This window comes from Leptinotarsa decemlineata, unplaced genomic scaffold (assembly GCF_025532065.1).
Source record: "Leptinotarsa decemlineata unplaced genomic scaffold, Ldec_3_MD MMD2_tig00000882_RagTag_RagTag, whole genome shotgun sequence".
Taxonomy (NCBI): Eukaryota; Metazoa; Arthropoda; class Insecta; order Coleoptera; family Chrysomelidae; genus Leptinotarsa; species Leptinotarsa decemlineata.
Genome location: NW_027412556.1, coordinates 16,464,741 through 16,487,063, shown reverse-complemented (window position 1 = coordinate 16,487,063; position 22,323 = coordinate 16,464,741). Strand labels below are relative to the sequence as shown.

Below are 22,323 nucleotides of genomic sequence, written 5' to 3'. Positions count from 1 at the left end.
AGACTTGGACTGTCGGAAAACAGTGTGTGTCGCCTCTGTTTGAAAAATGATGAAACAGCAGAGCACATACTTTGTGCCTGCCCCAATGGGGACCGAATCAGGCTTTTAGAGTTCGGCAGAGATGTACTCTTATGACCTGAAGGATAACTCACCATACAAACTAATCGGCTTCGTCAAAAAGCTGGGTTTATTTGGTCGAGTGTGAATAGGTGTGAGCCACAATAAACCCTTGCGAGTTGCGGTGGAGGGACCCACTCACTTTGGACCTTACCTAACCTACTCATTTGCATAATATACACTCATTTGTAAAAAATATATTCTAAACTTAACTGCATTTTTTCATCCTTTTCAATTTCAACAAGAATACAATGACTAGGATTGATACAAATAGGCGAATGAGTGTCATTACGTAGTGCCATCGATGACATGAGTAGATGAGTAGATGAGTCTCATTCCTGATATAAAATCGTATAGTGTTATGAATGAATTGAGTGCTTCATTTAATGTTATCCATATTGATGCTGAAGAAGCAATAAGTCAAGTGTCTTATTTCGAAACATCGATGTCCGCCATTGAAGATGACAGTGTTTCATGTGAGTTGAATTTTCACCTCTTTCATATACCATACTAGTACTATGTTGCTGTATCACTGCTGTTCCAATGTTTTGACAGAATCAGAATCAACGAACTTAGGCGTGCGCAGCGTTATAGAACAGCGCTTTCAAAAAAAATTTTCTACAGCGTTATCTAGTGGCGAGTTACAGAAAAATTGATAGGCTTAAAACCTTCTCTATGAAGAATTACTTATACATGTCAAGTTTTATCACGATCGGTAAGTTTATCACTTACCAACAAACCAACCAACCAACAAACATCCATTTTTATGTATAAGATTCTGTAGCAATCCTGTGAATGATATCTGATTCGAATTCATAACCAATGTTTGAAGTATATAAACTGAATAGAAAAAGGATGTAATTTATTCATATAAATGTAAATATCCATCTGCTTGGGTTTTTTATGTTAACTCTTCCATTTTAATTTTTACTTAGTATTTTTTTCATCGCATATCATTGAAAGGCTCTCGTATCTTAAACCGAAAGTTTGTTGCCGAAACACATATGTATATTTAGAACGAAGCCACTCGGGATGTTTCGAGTAGGTACTCATTGTTAACGCTTTATCGGTTAAGACAAGGGCCGAAGTGGTTGATCCTTTTTTACTAAATTTATGACTCGACCTTTTGTCAGTGAGAAAGTTACCTCAAACACATTTCTCAGACGATGCATTCATTCAGCTCTGAGAACTATTTCTTATTCAGGGGTTTCTGCCGAGAACTAAACCCGCTCTACAGTCTCCTCGCTGATCGAGAAAATACTTAGCATTAGTTCCTCGAGGTTACCTTCTAATTTTATTTTTTCGTGTTAAGTTTGTCATTGTGTTCATAAATTTTATTGTTGAGTACGCTGAATAATATTTCACCTATCAATAGTCCCGACACCATGATCTACATATCTTTGTAAATAGTTTATTTAGAAAGCAATTTCTATCTTCCTTTCTTGGAAGTTCCCACACTTTTTTGTATAAAGATGGAGACGTAGAAAGCCAAAACCTTTCTGCCCCAAAAATTATTCTCCTAAAAATATGCACCTACCTTTATACCCAACAAAAAAAGAGACAAAATGGTTCAGGCTTCCGCGGTCGAAGTTTTCAGTGTAACTTTTTTCCGGGTCTGAAGGCCGTCGATTTTTGGAATTTCTTCCTGACGTTTCGCTGGTCTGAGTGGCTAGCCTCTTCAGAAGTTCATACATCCTGAGTTAATATCTCCGATGACTAGATATTACGGCTGCGTAACACTTATTTAGGTAATTTAGTGTGTTGATACCTAGACCTGGCTTAGGTAAATTACGTAAAGCGTGTTTATGTCGATTCAGGTAGTCTGGTCTAATAATATCTACCTGTATTTGGATTTGGTAAATCATCAATAACGTTCATTGATCCTTTTCTACTTGTCATCATGCTATTTGCTATTCTTGATCTTCTTAGAATGGGATTCCATATTCGATTGAGGTTCACAGCTTCTTCTTTTCTGTTGAACTTGCCTCCCGTACCAGTTGGCTATTGTATCCCTGTTTGGGGGCAATGAGTTCCGTGTTTTCAAATAGAATCCTGCGGTTTCCTTCACTGAGTGCATGTTCTGCCACAGCTAAGTTGTCCGTTTGGCCTAGTCTGCAGTTTCTTTCATGCTCCTCGACCCTTATTTCCATGGATCTTCTGGTGGTTCTGATGTACATCTTCCTACAAGTGGTGGGTTTGAAAACCGTTTTAATGTTGTGTTTTCCCATGAGTTTACCGATTCTATCTATGACCCTAGGGATATAAGGAAGATATACGCATGCAACCATCTGAGCCTTCTTCCCATTTTGAGCCGTAGAACTATTCAATTTCATGGCTTTGTTGATCTCGGGTACACTGTATCCGTTCGATCTCAAGAACACTCGAAGATGTTTCGGTTTTTCCTCTAGATGTTCTAGTCCACATATTTTTTGAGCTCTTTCCGTTGGAGTGGAGATGACTCCTCTCTTTTGACTAGGGTGATGGTTTGATAGTGCTTGCAGGTACCTATCCTGTGTTTTCGATACACTTTTTGGGTTAGTCTAGCACCACATCGTTCGATTTGTACATCTAGTAATACTATCCCTTGCCTCAGTTCAGTCTCCATGGAGAACTCGATGCTTCGGTTCTGAGTATTCAAGTGATCTAGGAAAAGGTCCAGAGCGTCCCTTCCTTATTTCCAGATGACGAAAAGGTATCATCCACGTAACGTAGTCAGTTTTAATTCACCTTTGACAGTGACACCTAAAGACAAAAGGGACCCACCATCAGCAGCAGAGGTTCTTCCCATACCGTGCACTTGTGGAATGGTATACATCGGAATCACCAAAACAAGGAGAATGAAAGAAACTGCAGACTAAGCCAAACGGACAAGTCATCTGTGGCAGAACAGGCTCTCAGTGAAGAAAACCGCAGGATTCTGTTTGAAAAGACGAAACTCGTTGCCCCCGACCAGGAATACCATAGCCGACTGATACGGGAGGCAACAGAAAAAAAAACTGTGAATCTCAATCGAATATGGAATCCCATTCTGAAAAGTTCAAGTAAGCAAACAACATGATGGCAGGTAGAAAAAGATCAACGAACGTTTTTAACAATTACCAAATCCAGGTACAGGTATTATTACACCAGACTACCTGAATCATTATAAACACGCTTTAGGTAAATTACCTGAACCAGGTACAAATATCAGCACACCAAATTTTCTGAAGAGTCAACATAAATACGCGTGATGCAACCGTAATATCCAGTCATCGGAGATAGTTACACTGAAAATAAAGAGAATATTCAGTCATTATTTTTTATAGAACTATACCAACAAATTCACTAGTATTATAATTCTTTAACGAGTTTAAGTAATAACCATTTTGTTCAATCTGCCTTTTTCAAATCACCTACACACTAGTAATAAATGTCTAATATGATATGAAAACATATTTTCCATACTTTCTGAATATCATTTTGAGAAACTAGGTTTTTATTTGTCTCTGATCAATTACTACTCCAAAAATATCATTGGTTCATTAAAATTTTGCGTATTACATCGCTTTCAAGAGATTTTTTGATCTTGAACTTTTATATACATATAGTAGTTGTATGGTAATACTAGACATTTGTTTCCATATAAATAACTTGCACATGAGTAAGCGAAGCAGGTTTTCATACATACTATGTACTATCATACATACTATGTTTCTATCAATAGTATGGCTGAAGAGAACAGCCAGTGTCTTTGAGGGAAGAACTGTGAAAAGAGTTAGCGGTTGCTTTAGTAGCTCTATTACACTGCAGAAAAAGTTGCATTACACCGTAGAAAAGTTTATCCGTTGATGATCCATTTCGATGACACACTGAAGTGTTTCTGATTGGGTCGTAAGGCTCGGTTTATTTTGGCCTCGCTGTACCCATTTCCCCATAAGCTAATCGAAAATATATGGTGGCAAAACAGGGGTAGTATTTAGCCTTTTCTATGTGACACTTTTTTGCAAATAAGAAAATTTAGACAAACGTTATAAATTGTTTTTATAGGCAAATGTTTCCTTTCAATAACACAAAGAAATTTTTGTGAACTCATGAATTCTTTGGAGAATATCAGAAAAACACAATGAAAATGCGGACGTAGAAAAACCGATTCCACTCAAAATGTCAAATTGAACAGCTTCCATCTTCAAAAGTAGAAATAAAATAATATGTCAAGTATCAAAAGAGTTTTGAAACAATTGGCGTAGTAGAAAATATCAAACTTCGCCCTACCTTGTTGTGAAATTTGAATTTGTTTTATTTCAATATTTGCCTCTTTTTTTGCAGGAAGGAGATCGTCTGTACGTAGGGGCTCCTGGAAGTTACTACTGGCAAGGTAATACAGCTGAATTATCTTACTGATTTTTTTACAGGCTTCTAGACATCTTAGTGCGATTACCAAACGTTCGAAAAAAATGACTTTGTCGAACCTTCCTTCTGTTTCAGGCCAAATGTATTCGATTGATGCTCACGCCACCTTTAACTATACCCCTGGATATTTTGGAAGTCCAGGCTATGGAGCCAAAGGTACCCCTCCAAAAAATATGGAAGATATTTTAATCATCTCACACAAAGTTAACAAAAAATAAACATACCCTAATGAAACAGTAATTGGTGCAGGACAAAATTACTTAGGAATAATGAAATATCAATAACTAATCATAACGTTGATAATAAGCGATTAATATTTACTAAATTATAACATTGCATACATCTGAGGGTGCTTTTATGTTTTAACTGTGATACGATGAGAGCGACGGTACTAGCGCTGCGTGGAAAACGATTTTCTCATATTATTGCTTACATTGCGACAACGCTTTGAACATCTGGTGGTCTACGACTAGTGATGATATGCGATTGAGTTTTAAAAAATATCTGTTCAAAATCTGTTTAAAATCTGTTTTTCCGTTAACCAGCTGTCGCACCCCTACGAACGACAACCCTCAGAAGTCGAAACTTGTGCGAGCTAAGGATTAACGAGGTCTTACCTTTTAACGTGTGATTCCCAACACGGGTTGGACGGTAGTAAGTGAAGATCGATCGTTCAGACTAGGGCTTGAACCACCGACCAACACGGTAGTCAATTCGAGTGAGTGAACAAAGCACCCACGCCGAACCGCTTGGCTACCGACTGACCAATGAATATGAGCAATTGGGGTAATTTTTGACAGGTTTTCACTGTGGACTGAAATGGAGGCGAAAATAATAAAAAAAAAAAACGTAAATGAAACTGTTGTGCTGTCATATGTTTCACGGCCAATTCAACCACCTGTTTGGAACCCATTCAATTTTTTCAACCAACATCATTTTAGTGTTTACTTTTTATTACTATCATACGGGTTTTGATGAAGAAACTTCTGAGGAGATTCCGAATATTTGCTGCCGTTTGATTCGGACTCTCAGAGACATTTTATGAGATAATAAGCATTGCTTACATTAGAAAAATCAGTGAAAATTCAAGATAATGTACCGGGCATTGTCGAAATACATTTTTGCAGTCATGATTAGCTATTAAGTGAATATGTAGGTTGAAGTTGGGAATGTCTGATGTTATGTTCTGCATACTGGAATATTCAAATTGCCCGATACCGGAGTGAGGATATGGAATATAAAATGCATAAAATGTATTCAATGTATTTACTTAACAATTAATGAAGTTCTGATAAATTTTATGAAATTGGTCCAAAGTAGTAACAATGGGTTGCTTTTTAGTGAATTTCAAAATTAAAAACAAATTTTTTCCCGCAATATCAACCTCAAATTGGAAATGTCTGATGTTCCGCATACCGGAATATTCAAATTGACCGATATTGGAGTAAGGAAATGGAATATAAAATGCATAAGATGTATTTAGAGAACAATTAATAAAGTACAGACGAATTTTATAGAATTGGTCCAAAATAGTAACAAGGGGTTGCTTTTTAGTGAATTTCAAAAAATAAAAACAAAAAATGTTCATGTGAAATTTCAACCTCAAATTGGAAATGTCTAATGTTCCGCATATCGGAAAATGTATTTACAGAACAATTGATAATATAACGACAAAGTTAAGGAAATTGGTCTAAAATAGTAACAAGAGGTTGCTTTTCAGTGTGTTTCTAAAATGAAAACAAGTTTTCATCTGTTTGGATCAGCAGCCACTTCGTTGCGTTTTTATTACTTTATTGACTTAATTATTTTGAATGCACAAACTGACGCATGTGTGAATTTTGCAATATTCAACAAAACACCACTGATCTTTCCCTATATCAAAGCTCTAATGTGAACGGCACATGAAAACAGATAATTAAGTTTTGCTCTGATCCACATATTGCAACTATGATTAGATTTGAAACAGTATATTTGGTGGGGACAAATTCTAATGCGCCACAGTGGATGTCTAATCAATTAATTATAGATGGAAAAGCACTCTGTTCAATCGACAATGAAATTTAGTGATAAATTTTGAATTTTCAACAAAGATCTGAATTTATTAATTGGAGAAATCTGTTATGGTTGAATTTGCTGCATTTTGAGTTGCTACTCATGATTTTCTGTCCAACAGATGATCAATTCAAAAGTTATATAACGTTTACAACTTAATTTAAAAAAAGGGTTGGAATTGGATCGATAGAAGTTGTCGGTCGGTCAATTGTCAAAATTTGTTACTCTCTTAGTAAAACGACGATCTTGATTAAATGTGAAAAAAGCCAAAAACTTGGCTTCTACGGAAAAATAGCTTTAGAACACAATGAAGGTCAATAAACAAAAACAAAACACACAACAAAAAAGTTACTTCATCGGCGATATAAGATGTGGATTGTAATATGAATTAATATCAATTAACAAAACAAATTGTTACTATTATGCGAACTACCATATATTCAGCTATAACAAAATTATTGTTTAGTCCAGTACTCAGATGGATGTCTGACGAAGTAAACAAAAAAGGCGACAATCTGTCAAGATACTTAGCTGAACGTAGTTGTAATCTGTGCCCTGATCGTTGCTCTCGTCGACGCTCTTGTCATTTATCGCTGCTCCAACATAAACGCACTCTAACCCATGGGTAATATCATTCGTGGTAGGTCTACATATTGATTAAATACATTCGTCTCTTCTTCTAAGAATATATAGTTTTCAATGACTTTGTTTTTATAAGTTTGAAATTGCACAATGGTACTTATCAACTTTAGGAATTCAATTTTGTTTGTTTTTCATGTATCAGAAATGAATATGAGTTTGATTATAAGTTTTGCATTCATTGCTGTTTTGAAATTTGAGTTGAATGATTCAAAATCATGAAACTACTTCTGAAATTTTCTACAGGAAAATATATAAAGATCAATTTTAAAAGGGGTCTGCATTCAATCATATCAACTTGCCGATTTAAGATTTTCTGTATTTTATACTAATCTACTAATTATCATAAACAATTCGATGTTAATTATATAATTGTTTCCATAATTTCATATTGATTAATATCTAGCTTTTTCTGAGCTTACATAATTTGATATACGAGCTTTGCTCTAAGAATATCTAGACAGAAAAATCTCTTGCAAAACTAAAATTTCAAAGAGGTTGGTAGGAACAATAATCACGCTGAATATAAGGCCTATCACCATGGTAGTCGATAAATTTGACAAAAATTAAAAACCAAAAAGTGTAAAGTAAAATTGGATATTGAAAAATAATGATATTTTTGTTTCACTTCAGTACAAGTATTACTTAACTAGGTTGGATAAGAAGAAAGTGTTGTTTATGGTTTTTCAATTTCAGTTTTCTTTCATAAACAATGATTTCTTATCACTATTCCATTTTAAAAATTTGCTCATTTATCTCAACCGAAGTATTTCGGTTTAATCAGGTATTATTTGACAATGAAAAAACATCATTATTGAAATCTCCTTCTGAGAAGAGGAACTCTTTTTCGATAAAATCGTGTTTGAAATATTGATAAATTGTTTTGGTCTTATCATGGTAGGTATAATAATCGAACAGATAGCTAGTTGTACATGCAATGTCATATTTTCTAAAAAGGGCTCATCAGAGAAAAATCACATGTGATATTGAAAAAATGAGGGTCTGATATTGATTCACCGAAATCAATATTTTTCAAATCATAGTGAGAGTCGTAACCCTCACTATGATGAGTTTGGGGGAAACATTTTTACGCAATAGAAGGTAATTTTGTTATACTGTTTATTATCACAGCTATAATGGAAATTATTAATTTCTCATATGCGTATTCGTCAAATAGAATATTGAAACAGATTCAGTCAAGGAGTCTGATGAAAATGAAATGCACATAGGTATATTTTTTTACCTTAAACCGGGTGAAAATTGAAATTATAATCGAGAAAATATATGCTTCTCTTCATTTTTAAATCTTGTCAATTATTCCATGAGTATTGAAAAGCACACATTTTGATTTCTTTATATTATTTTCTCCAAACAGATACGAAGACCGTCTGGAATAACTATGTCTTCTTATAAATATTTTGAATTATTTTTCACGCCAAACATTTTCAGATGAATTTCACTAGTTCGGACTTCCATTGTCTATTATATAAAATGATTTGAAATCCCTGAAACAAGTAAAAAAGAAAAATTAAAAAAAGAATAGTTGAAAATCACAATTATATTAAGCAACAATAAACCTGAAATGAAATGATAGTAAAATAACCTACAAGTAAAAATAGGTTGTAGGTTATTTTACTATCATTTCATTTCAGGTTTATTGTTGCTTAATATAATTGTGATTTTCAACTATTCTTTTTTTAATTTTTCTTTTTTACTTGTTTCAGGGATTTCAAATCATTTTATATAATAGACAATGGAAGTCCGAACTAGTGAAATTCATCACGAAACATTGTCAATCACCTTCAAACAAACCATTTTCAGATGAAATTGAAATAAATATCGTCTGAAAATCTAAGTACCTACCTATATCATGTTCTTATGAAGACTACCACATCAATATTTGGAATATTTTGAACAATTGATTTCCAAAGTAACAAGGTTGATAATCATGAATGCTGAAGTTCAATATCCGAGAATTGCTAAACAAATAACATACTGCTTATCAACAAGCCACTCCATCTATTCGAAAAACGTCCTGAACTTATCAATGTATTTCCTTTTTTTTAAATCGATATGTTAATAAACTTGTATCATTATCGTTTGACAAGTTCAATGATAACTCCTGATTCATTGTGCTGTTAATTTAGTGAAGTCGAAGGAATTCCTTAGTGGCGACGTCATGATGCCATAAACATTTTGTTTTCAATTGACTCGAATCATTTTCAATTCATAGCGATGAATTAATTTGTCATGTGCCAAATACTTGACCTGCTATAAAGGCGATAAAATAGCTTATTAAAGAGTTCAATTTAATTTCCCGGTGCATCAGATGAAGTGGTTAATTGAAACAAATTGAAAAATTGTGAAGGGTTTCATTGTTTCGACATCAAAGTTGGTGTATAAAAATAATACTCATTATGTCATTGAATCCGTGCTGAGATCGCTAGTAATGACAGGCTGACCTCAAGTTTAACCAAATTGTCTGATCCCTTATGTCTAGTATATTTTAGTATGTTTGCAGTTTGTTATGGATCTTTCAATTGCTTCGTCTCACCTCAGAACGCAATGTTGACTGCCAAGGTAGGTTATGTTAGGTCAGGTCCAAAGTGAATGGGGCTATTCGACCATCCACCGCAACCCGCAAGGGTTTATTGTGGCTCACGCACAGCTTCCTAACGAAGACGATTAATTTGTATAGTGAGTGGTCTTTCAGGTCGGATGGTGAAAGTACGGCTCTGGCGAACTCTAAAGAACGGATTCAGTCCCCAGCGGGGCAGGCACAGAGTATGTGCTCTGTTGTTTCATCATTTTCCAAACAGAGGTGACACAGACTGTCTTATGACATTCCGAGTATCCGCAAATGATGATTCAAATGGCAGTGACCTGTAAGAAACCTGTTATATATCGTAGGTCATCCCTACTCTATTCCAACAACTGTTTGGTATCAAGCTGCGAAGGATGAATAAACGCTTTGGAGTGAGCTGATCCTGGAAGATTCTGCCAGAAGTCTATACATCTTCTTGCCATCCAGGTATTCACTCGTTGTTTGGCGGAGCCTAAAGCGATACCAAGGACAGGTTCTGGTCTAATGAAGCTGCTTGCAGCACCCTCCTTTGTAAGGGAGTCAACAGCCTCATTGCCTTCCAGGCCAGTATGGCCACGAATCCAGACCTATCGAGGAGAGTTGTTTTTGGCAATTTGCTCACATTTTAGACATTGCTCGGTTGGAGCCAAGAGCTTCCAACGCCGCTTGACTGTCCGAGAATATTTTTATTGACTTGTGTATGAGGTTGGATTCTTCCAATCTTTCGGCACACAATTCATCAGCGTAAATGTCTGCTTGAAATACAGTCGCATAGGTTCCTAGGCAGGTTGATATATCTATCCTACGTCTGCGACTGAAAACACCTGCACCAGAACCTGAAGGTGTTTTTGATCCATCTGTTAACCGACAACTATCTGCTCTTGTTATTTCCTTCTCTCGGAGGATCCAGTTCTTTCTACTCGGGAGCAGTACTTTATAAGGCAGCTTGTAGTTGACAGTTGGAGGCGGCATACATTCAAAGGTCATTTTCAGAATTCTGTGATTTCCAGTTTCAACCAAAAGTCTGTTGCATTCTGCATCTATCCTATCTCTACAGAAAAATGCGAATAGTAGTTAGATGTAGAAGAATCTCCTTGACCGCTGACGGTGTGGTACTCATGGCCAGACAATCCTATCTCTGTAAGCCAGATAATTTTGCCTGGGTCGTTGGCCATCAGGCAATTGCACCATAAGTGACCATTGGTCTGACAATCATCACATATATCCAATGGATTTTTTTTGGTCTCAGCCCCAAGTTTTACCACAAATCCTTCGACATGTTCATAGGAACAGTCTGGCTTGATGTAAAACTTATTCTAAGTGAGCGTTCCAGGTGAGTTTTTATCAAGGAAAATGCCAAAATATTTCACCCCCGTTGCAAATGGAATGACTCCTCCATTGAGGGAAAGTGGCATTAGATCGTCCAATTTTCTCCTCCTGGTGAAGGGGAGTATAACAGTTTTGCTGGGGTTGACAGACATCTGCTCCCTCAGGCACCAACCGTAAACAACGTTCATCGTGCTTTGGAGGATATCACAAGCTATCCTTATCTACGTAGACCTTGCCAAGATGACAAGGTCATCTGCATAAGCTTGCAGATCTACTTTTATTCTGTCTAGGGCATCAAGCAGACCATCCATCAGGAGCGACCACAGAAGGGGAGGTAGTATCCCACCTTGAAGGCAGCCTCTGGTGACCCTGAACCTAATGGCCTCGCCTTGAAGTGTCGTAGTTGCAGTTCTGTTACTAGCATGACATAGATCCAGCCAGTTATGGTCGATTCTATACATTTCCTAGCCAGGTAGTGCATTGTCAAATTCTCCTTCAATATCGATAAATACAGCAACCGCATTCTCCTTGTTGTCAAGGGATTCGGAAATTTTCTCTACAATATTGTTCAATGCTAAATCTGTCGATTTGCCGGTTTGATAAGCAAACTGGTGATTATTCAGAGGGGATGCATATGATGCCACCCTCCTGATATGTCCGTCCAGTATCCTCTCAAGTCCTTTCAACAGGAAGGATGTAAGGCTGATTGGTCGTACCGACTTAGGGTGTGGGTGTGCTAAGGTATCTCCAGATATGTTTTTCAGAGATGAAAAATTCAACACAAATGAAGTATAACTACCTATTACAAGTAACCTATGGGGGTTACATGTAATATTCGGGTCTCCAAACATAAAAACACAGCATTTTTAATACAATTCAATAGCCTACATATGAGTGATGGATATTGAAAAAGGATCAATTTGAGCTATTCAAAGCATCAAAATACGAAATATTGTTCCAGGTTTCTCATAATCTACCTATGTTATTCTGGCGTCTTGGTTGTATAGTTCAAGTAAACGATATAGTGCAAATTTGGAAAATTATTTTTACGCCTGATGTTTGGTTCAATTTTTTCCAAATCAAATCGATGGGATTGAAAACACAAAAATAGGGAAGTCTCAGTATGGTGTGTCCATACTTTACAGCAATACTCTCAAGGGCATATACTTTTTCAAATGTTTTTGACTGTAAAACTTTAAGTAGTTGATTTTTGGTATAGTAATATTCAAAATTCAAATTGTTAACCAATAATTTACAATTCATCTTTTCTCGAATTTTTATTCGGTACTTTGATGAGCTGTCACGAATGATAGAAAGCGTTGTCAAGAACTATTACACTATTCGCATCCAAATTTGTTTTCAAACCATTTCTCGAAAATATTAGTTTTCATGTTCTTATGATAGTCAACACTGCAGTCCCCAAGTTTTTTTCAACATAATTTCAAAGAATTCGGAACCCATCCTTCACTTCCTCCGCAATGCACAATGATTAGTCACGATCCTTTGTTTGCAGGCATGTTAGGCGTACACATTCTCGAACCATCAGTCCACCCTTTCGTAACTGTGTCGTGAGTATCATACCAAGTTTCATCCAAATAGAAAATTGACCGTTGTTGTCTATTCTTCTTCTTTCCATAACTGCTTGACGTTTGTTTATTATTTTTAACCTACATCCTAGTTTTTTATCCAATTCTGAAGAGTTTTGTCACAGCAACTCGCGTTATGGCCGAAAGTATTCAAGTTCTTTCTTATGGTTTCAGTTGTAGGAATATCATTGTTTTCGTAACAGTCGTATATTGTTTTTTCAATGATTTTATTAGATGAACATCTGAAATTTTTGTTATGGAAACCAAATTTGAGATGTAGATTCATATTGAAACAATCTCTGTGTTTCAATATTCAAATTCATGCGAATCTTATTCACTGGTATCTCTTTTTCGCATTGTTCACCATCGGTATTGGAATCACTACACTGGAAAATGTCTGCGTTGTTATCACTATTATTATTACCACACTATATTATCAATACTATCAGTACTTGTCCAAATAGATAACACATAACACATTTCAAATAGATAACAACATTTTAATCAATTATAACTGCACCGATATCGAATTTCAACAGACAAATCGCGATCAGTTCCTGAACTGAACATGACGGCGATAACCGTCCCCGATTTCTATTCAGCACTGTAACATGACTTCAAATTTAATTAAAAGACTCTTCAGCCAATCATAAAACTTGGTTATTAAAAATTGTCCAATGCGCACCGCCAATTATACACTCCATGTTGACTAGTTCGCACCGGTTCATTTATATGTATTTCGTGATATCAATATGTCGAGTTATGACATATTTTCTTTCGGAGAAAACTGATATACCCATCACCTCAATCTGAAATTTTCTACTGGCCTTCAGTAAGCCAGCAAAGCAACTTGTGTTCGTTCACCATGGTAAAAGAGGTAAATGTGCAGTCTACATTTCAATATACCACAATTTATTTAATATACATTAGAAAAGGTCAATATAGATTTCAGTGGTACACCGGCATTCATGGTAATGAAATTTGAGAGAGATGGCTACTTATAAGAGACGATTTTGGAAGAGTTGAGAGGTCTTAAATGAAAACAATCTGGCAAGCTGCAATACAGAAGTATATATAATGAATCCTTATGCCAGATACTATCAAAAGTCTTTGAAATAATAATTATTATAATTATAATAATGATAAGCACAATAGCCCTAACAATCCCAAGCAATACGAATATGCAATTTATTTACATCTGTATCCTTGACCTTGGAAATAACTGATAGTTAACGAGTTTGAATTTCTTTGGGAGACTTTTCTCGCCCTTTTTGGGTATAGGGTCGAGTGATCTTCCAACAAATGAGAAAACTCATTTCCCTGTGAAAAAGGTGGAAGACCTTATTGGAAAATTATACAGCTTGCAACAATTCTAAAAGTTCGGACTCTGATTGTCGTATATGATTCTAATATCATTCTTAATCAATGAAAAAATAAATAGAATGATAATGAATAACTGAAATATCCTTATATTGAGAAGTGAAATGAAAATATACTAAAACGAATAGAATAATCACAGAGTAAAAAATATTAAAATTATAAAAATATGCAGAAAATTTAACAAAGAAACTAAAGAAGGTTTAAAAAATGTCAAAACAAGTTACTTCACGACGTTTCGATTGTTGATATCCACAATCGTCTTCGGGTAGTGACTGGACTATTTCTCTGAGAGATGACTGTAGGTCATTCGAACGCTTTCACCTATCCCTTCTTTCCTCTTTCCATTTCACCGGTTTAGCGGAAGTTCGCCGTTCAGCGGACTTTGATTGTTTTCCGCCTGATTACAGGTTTCCAAATGTTGCGTGTCTCTACGATAGCTCAACTGAATGTGTCGTTGGACAACATATATGCAGCTTCTTTGAACTTCCACTCAAAACCAGTGTTCCTTCCTGTGTATGATCTCAGCTTAGGACAACTTGATGTTTTGTTGATGAGTCCAAACATGCTTCCGATTTGCTGGTTTCTCCTCGTTGTGTGTTTCTCTTGTGCTCGGAAATGCGGACTTTCAATTGCATCTTAGTTTCACCGATATGGGATTTGCCGCACTAACAGGGTATCTGGTTAATACAATTCTTGAAATGTAGCCTGCGTTTGTTGGCCTGGTTTTCATGATGCTACTACGGATGAGGTTTCGGGATCTGAAGCAGATTCTGATGGTTGTACTGGACCCAGTTCTTCTTATCCTTTCTGACAATACTCTGACGTAAAAAAGGGTAAACAGTGGTTATGATGGCCTCTCTTTTTCACGAGGATCTTGGTGTCTTCTAGCCAAAGGCTGTTCCACCGTCACTTTGAAGTAACCATTCTGTTGAAGATCTTTTCTGATGATGTATAATTCCTTCTCGAAGGAAGATCTCGAGAAAGAAACATTGGATCAAGAGGAAGTTCAAAAAAGCTGCATAGAGGTTGTTTAATGACGCATTCAGCCAAGCTAGCGTAGAGATACGCAACATATGAAAAACTTTAAGCAAGCGGAAAAGTGAAAACCCCAGCTGAACCGGTGAGAGGGAGGAGGAGAAACGTCGAAAAGTAATAGGTTTGAAATATGCTTTAAATTTTCAAATTTGTTTATCTCTTTGTTCAATTTTTGCTTATTTTTATTTTAATCTTTTTAAATTTCTTCCATATTTCTCCATATTTCTTCCATAATTTCTGCCATATTTGATATTTTAGCTAATAATTCTAATTTTATTTGTTGTTTCATAGATTTCGAATCATATGAGAATCATAGTGGACAATGGAAGTCCGAACTTGTAAAATTCACCATGAAACATTGTCAACTACTTTCAAATAAAAGTTGCCACAATTCATTCTTTATTATTTGTTACAATCAAAATTATAGTTGCACAGGACATGCTCATTAGAGCATAATTCAGTTCTTACTTCAGCCAAATTGTTTTTGAGTGAACTGAATGCTTCATATTCTCATGCAGAAATGCACAAAGACGTTTCAGTTCAATTACGGCTCCCGAGAAATATTTCTGACATAAAATTCTGTTTGCGAAGCGTAAAAACTCAAAGTCGTCTCCACAATTTAATATCACCCTCAGATGTTAGAACGATAAAACTATCAATCGGAACATGTTTCGAACCTATATAGGTTCATCATCAGCTGATTATTTAAAACTTCTACAATAAAAGAAGAACAACATAACTATAGTTGATACATATAGGTTCTAAACATGTACTGATTGATGGTTTTACTGTTCTAGCATCTGAGGGTGATGATAAATTGTGGAGACGACTTTGAGTTTGTATACTTCGCAAATCTACTGCACTCCAATTTGAGATATAATGGACTTCTACTACAGGATAAAATTCTATCATCAGTATCACACATATCATCAAAGCTTTCAATCAATCCTCAACTATAGCAGGATCATGAAACAAAGGAATACCTTGCTTTCCAGGTTTGGTATAATCACCAGCTTTCAGCTTTTGTGAGGCATTAGAAGTCTACCTAGCATTTTGTAGCAGCATTCCCACATCATTCTCACAGTAACCAAGTTCATTTATGTGTAGCTGTTCGAAGTGTTTTTCTACACCAGTATTTAAATTTTTTATATTTTCAGGTTCCGTACACCAACAGAGTTTGGAGAATCGGCCAGCAGTATTCTCAACAAGAGAGGGGAAAGAACCCGATGATGATTCCTACTTAGGGTATTCTACTGTAGTTGGCCATTTCAAGCAATATGAACAGTATGAAGGAATTGCTGTTGGAATGCCAAGAGGCAATAAACTGAGAGGAAAGGTGAGACTTCGATCTAGCATATCGAGAAATTTTCAAATAAAAACATATTGTTGTGACACCTCTTCCAATGAATGCTATGAAATGAGTAAAATCAGTCGCATTCCAAGCATAATTTCACAAATGTGCATTAGCTGATGATATTCTCAAAGAAATAGCTGCGAACGTAAAAATATTTCAAAATTTGAACTCATCAGTTAACTTCCTCCCCGTGACAGAGCCACCAAAAACTGATCTTCGGCTCATATTCCAACAACAACGTCATCAGAAGTTTCAATTTTGCATATAAACTATATAGTTCATCAATAATAGATATGCATTGAAAATTGTACAAAAATTTCATCCTATCCTGTTTATAAGTCCGTCTCTATGCCCTGTTGGTTGGTTACTTGTCAGTTTGACTGATTTATTATATCTGTGAAAAAGTTAACTGAGATTTTTTTGTTTTTATGATAAATTGAATTAAACAGAAATTCATCCAACTTGTCTGTAACATGTCTCAATATAGATTTTTTCTATACAAAGTGACGGATAATTTGATTTCATGATTCAAAGATGTTATAGGTCATTCGCAACATATTAAGTCCGATCAACTAATGGTCAAAACTCTTTGCTTGCAAATTTATTGGGGATTTACGATTGAAAAAAATTGTCTGGCTACTGAAAACAATCAAATTATGAAAAAACTAACTCACTGTAAATACTAAATCGATATTTTTCCGACAGCTGAAGATTTTGTAATCATTGAGGCTTTCGCAGCCGAGGCATCACTATTTTCAGGTTTAAAGGTCGTTGATTTTTGTAATTTTCTTCCTGACGTTCCGCTGGCGCGAGTGGCTAACTCCGTCGAAGAGTTAAACTTCCTTGGTTGATTTTCGATGACTGGATAACTGTGCTAATACCTGTACCTGGATTAGGTAAATTGCGTAAAGCATGTTTATGTTGACTCGGGTAGTATGTTGTGATGATATCTGTATCGAATTGAGACGAAGGTTATTGACAGTTTACCTAATCTAGGTACAGGTATTATCACACCACACTACCTGAGTTAACATAAACACGCTTCACGGAATTTACCTAATCATGGTATATGTATTATCACATCACAATACCTATGTCAACATAAATACGCTTCTCGGAATTTACCTAATTCAGCTACGAGTATTACCACACCATACTACCTAAGTCAACATAAACATGCTTCACGAAATTTACCTAATCCAGGTACAGGTATCATCACACCACATTAGCTAAGTCAACTTGAACACGCTTTGTGGAATTTACCTAATTCATGTTCGGGTATTATCATACCACATTGCCTAAGTCAACACTAACACGCTTTACGGAATTTACCTAATTCAGGTACAGGTATCATCACGATACACTATCCAAGTCATTATAAACAGTATTTACGGAGTTTACCTAATTCAGGTACAGGTATCATCACACTACACTACCTAAGTCATTATAAACAGGATTTACGGAATTTACCTAATTCATGTACAGGTATTATCACACCACAACGCCTAAGTCAACATTAACACGCTTTACGGAATTTGCCTAATCCAGGAAAAGGTATTATTACACCACATTACCTAAGTCAACATTATCACGCTTTATGGAATTGACCTAATACAGGTACAGTTATTATCACATCACACTACCTAAGTCAACATAAATTCGCTTTACGGAATTTATCTAATCGCACTACCTAAATCAACGCTTTACGTAGCCGTAATATTCATTCAGGATGTATAAACCACTCGCGCCAGGAAGACATTCCAAAAATCCCAAAAAATAGTGACACTGATTGAAAAATTACTCTCATAATTTATTTATTTATCAGTTCCAACAGGCTGATTAGCCTAACTATATACATGGATATAACACCAAGAAAATATACAATGAATAATAATACAGTGTATTCGTAACCGTAACTATCAATATACAAGAACAGCAGGAAAAAACTATACAGAAATAATAATAATTAAATAATTGGAAAAAACTTTTTGTATAAAGTTCTCATAAATCCCGCTGATTATTAAAAAAGATGTATGGAAGCTAGCGTACAAGTGAGATCACTTACTTTCTTGTTCCTTGAGCTTTATAAATAAGACAAATGATATCAATCACACGAGATTGAGTCCTGAAATCAAGTTGGCCGAGGTATTCAGCCACCGCAACCTGTTCAACGCTGGGTATTCAACCAATAATATGCACAACTATTGGGAGCAAAAAGGTCGAAAATTTCGAGAACTTTCCCGCCAAAGATAATATTTTTTAATATGTGAATGTAAATTTTCCACAATCACATTATTTGACAGATGACATTACAAGATGAAACAATCAATCGATTTGTGAAATTACTACTAAATATCACGAATGAGGTGAATCTACTCATGTCTTCGATGACAATACGTAATGACATTCATATGCCCATTTGATTTAATCCCAGTCATAGAAAACGTGTTCAAATTGAAAGCGGTAAATTTTCAAGAGACATTGATTTTTGGAAAAAAATAAGGTTTCTGCTTACTACTTCTCCATCTTTATGCAAAAAAATGTGAAAATCTTCCAAAGAAAGAAAGAAAGCAATTTCAAAATGAACTAACTCTATACAAAGTTGTGTCGATAATGTAGAGAAGTAACCTTTCAGACACAAACTGGATAAAAAAGTCATCTCGAAACAACTACTTTCATTCAAACATTGAATAACACGACAGAAAAAATACTTTCCAAACAACTACTTTTATGAGTACATTGAATTATACAAAATCTCAAACTTTTCTCTCCTAAAAATCTACCGTTTCAATTCATATTTTATTAGATTCATCAGTTCACAATTGTTTCTAAAAAATGTTATGGTTACTTTATTAGAATGATCCCTTCATACAGAAGGAACTGTGACAAAAAATTAGTTTTAAGTTAGTCCCTTTTTAACCTAATTTGCATAGGAAAATTAATTCACATGCTGCCAAAAAAAAAAGTTAAGATTTAGGTACATGGTGAGTTCACAAACTGTTTTTTCTGAAAACAAAATATTCATAAAAATATAATGATATTAGGATAATAGGATATAACAACCAAAAGGCGAAGTTTAAAATTGCAGTGTGGAACACTACAGGTTTGTTCTACCACTTAACCTCTGACTTCCATTGTCTAATATGATTTCGAAATATGATTTCAGCGATGAGGCCCATTTCTGAATGAATAGGTACGCGAACAAACGAAATTGTCGAATTTGGGACGATGTCAAACCACATGAGATCCAAGAACGTCCAATGCATCCCAAAAAGGCACAGTTTGGTGTGGATTTTGAGCTGGCGGCGCCATCGATCCATATTTCTTTGAGACCGCCGTTGGCCAGGCCATCACTGTCAACGGCGAGCACTGTAGGTCGATGATTACGAACTTCTTTTGGTCTGAATTAGATGATCTTGACACCAACGACATGTGGTTTCAAAAGAACGGCGCTTCATACCACACAGCTTATGCCATATTTGATAGTCTGCACCTGCGATTTGAAGGCATGGTCATCTCACGTGGAGATGATGTGAACTGGCCACCGAGATCGTGCAATTTGACCCCGTTAGACATTTTCTTGTGGGGTTTTCTTAAGTCGCAAGTGTATGCGAATAAGTCATAAACCACAGCGGCCCTCAAAGCCAATATAACCCATGTCATCGGTCAAATTCAGCCTAATTTATTCACCAGAGTCATGGAAAATTGGACGTTTCGGATGCGCTCTATCCAGAGAAGCCGTGGCAGACATTTAAAGATGTTATATTCCACACATAATGGCATCAATATGTTTTCCAAACGATGATATCTAATCTTGGTTGAGTGGTTGAAAAGCGTAACCAAAAATAATATTATGCTATCCAAGATGCATTCATTTGATTGGATATCCATTTCGGCAAAACGTTTTCAGTGGTATATTGATCTAATTGATTCATATGAATAGTAACGTGATGATTTGTTTGAATGTCTAAAACTGCATTTTTCAACGTATCAGTGTCATACCATAATTTTTCTTAAGGTTCTGCTCTTCACGTGGGATTTGAAAAACTTCAAAAATATAACAATCAGCAAACAAATAGGATCATATTTCGGATATGCCCTGGCAGCTGCCGACATTGACGGCGATAAGAACTTAGATCTCATCGTGGGAGCTCCGATGCACACAGAACCCAACACCGAAGGGAAATATGACGTTGGAAGAGTTTACGTCTTCTACCAGACAAACAGTTCCGAAAAAAGTTTCACCTCGCATCACTTCATCGATGGAATGAACTCCAAGGGGAGATTTGGACTGTCGTTAGCCTCACTAGGAGATATGAATCAAGACGGATATGATGGTAAATAGTTTCAATTTATTTATTGACTCTTGTCAACGACAGTTTGAACATCACCTCATATGCTTTTTTTTCATTCACTTGTTAGCTACGGAACTTTACTTTGTGTAAATTGCCCCAATGCTAAGAAAATATTCTTACTACAAAAGCGAGCTATTAGAATAATTTCAAATGCCAGTTTCAGATATACCAGCCGACCCCTTTTCATAATGACTGTACGCTGTATCTTTATCTATCAATCTCTATTTGAAATGCATAACCACAAAAACGGATATCTGACCAATTCACAGGTTCATGAACGCTAGAGGTGCTAATCTCTTAAGACCACGCATGCTGAACCTACACAGATCCTCGATCAATACACTCAATGTTAATATTTATGATAAATCGCACTGTTAAAGATATACCTATATGTAGTTTCAACAGGTTTACCAAAAATTTCCTAACAACACACCGTTTTTTTAGTGTCAACGAGTACCCGGCCACACCAACTCACATGTTTGAATCTGAATCACTTTAATTGTGGCCTATAATTACCATTTTTTAAAATTTCAATCACCATATCATTTACATCATGTTTGTATCCCTCATATACATTGGCGTCACCACTGGTGATAGTTATCTTCCGATAGTCCGAGTCTCTGCATATGATGATTCAAATGACAGTGACTTGTAAGAAGGCCTGTAGTTCATCCCTACTGTAGTCCAACAACTATTTGGTATCAAGCTTCGAAGGGTGAATAAACGCCTTGGAGTGAGTAAACGCCTTCTAATCCTGGAAGATTCTGCGAGAAATCCATACAGCTTCTTGCCATTCAGGTGTTCAATTTTTGTTTGGCAAAGCCTAAAGCGATGCCAACGACACGTTCTGGTCCGATGAAGCTGCTTGCAGCACCCTCCTTGGCAAGGGAGTCAGCAGCCTCATTGCCATGGCCAGGAATACAGACCAGAGTTAATATGTTAAGTTTTCTGATTGATTCGGCCGTTACTTGATGAAGATCCATAGTAATTTCACAAACTACACTTAAACGATTTGATCTCCACTAACTTTATTGAAAATAATCATAACATGTTTCGCTAAAACATTAGCTTTTTCAAATGATTAATACATCCAAGCGTCCTTACATTCATATTTATATACTACAGGTAACCACAATCGAGACTACCTGTAAGAAATTACCTGAATCTCTACATCACATACCTGCTCGATTATGCTTACCTAAAGCAAATTGCCTACCATCTACATCAATAATAATTCTTTATGGGTTTTTAAGAAAACAAGTTCAATAATGGTGATCTATTCAAATCTAATTGGTCATTCATTAGAATATTTGAATTTTTAAGTTTATTAATTTCCATTGCTTCTAAATGATTCAGTTTGAAACCTTTATTTTCAATGTGCAAAATTTCGAATTCTTCATTAAAGATGTGATTTTCTTCTAGAAGATGATTTGAATACGTTGAATTTGTTTTCTTGTTTACATAGCTCTTATGATGTTCCTGGATTCGATTCCTAAATGTCCT

At 35.7% G+C, this 22,323-nt stretch overlaps 1 protein-coding gene across 2 annotated transcripts in view; it reads left to right on the top strand.

Annotated features, from left to right (window-relative positions):
* if (integrin subunit alpha inflated) overlaps positions 1-22,323 on the top strand; it is a 288,652-nt gene that overhangs the window by 233,133 nt on the left and 33,196 nt on the right. The window contains exons 6-9 of one of the 2 annotated variants that reach the window (XM_074175144.1): positions 4,423-4,471; positions 4,582-4,662; positions 16,269-16,447; positions 20,484-20,802. In XM_074175144.1, the coding sequence (XP_074031245.1) occupies positions 4,423-4,471; positions 4,582-4,662; positions 16,269-16,447; positions 20,484-20,802 (628 nt within the window). The remainder of the gene's footprint in view (positions 1-4,422; positions 4,472-4,581; positions 4,663-16,268; positions 16,448-20,483; positions 20,803-22,323) is intronic. The other variant, XM_074175145.1, reaches the window with a different exon arrangement.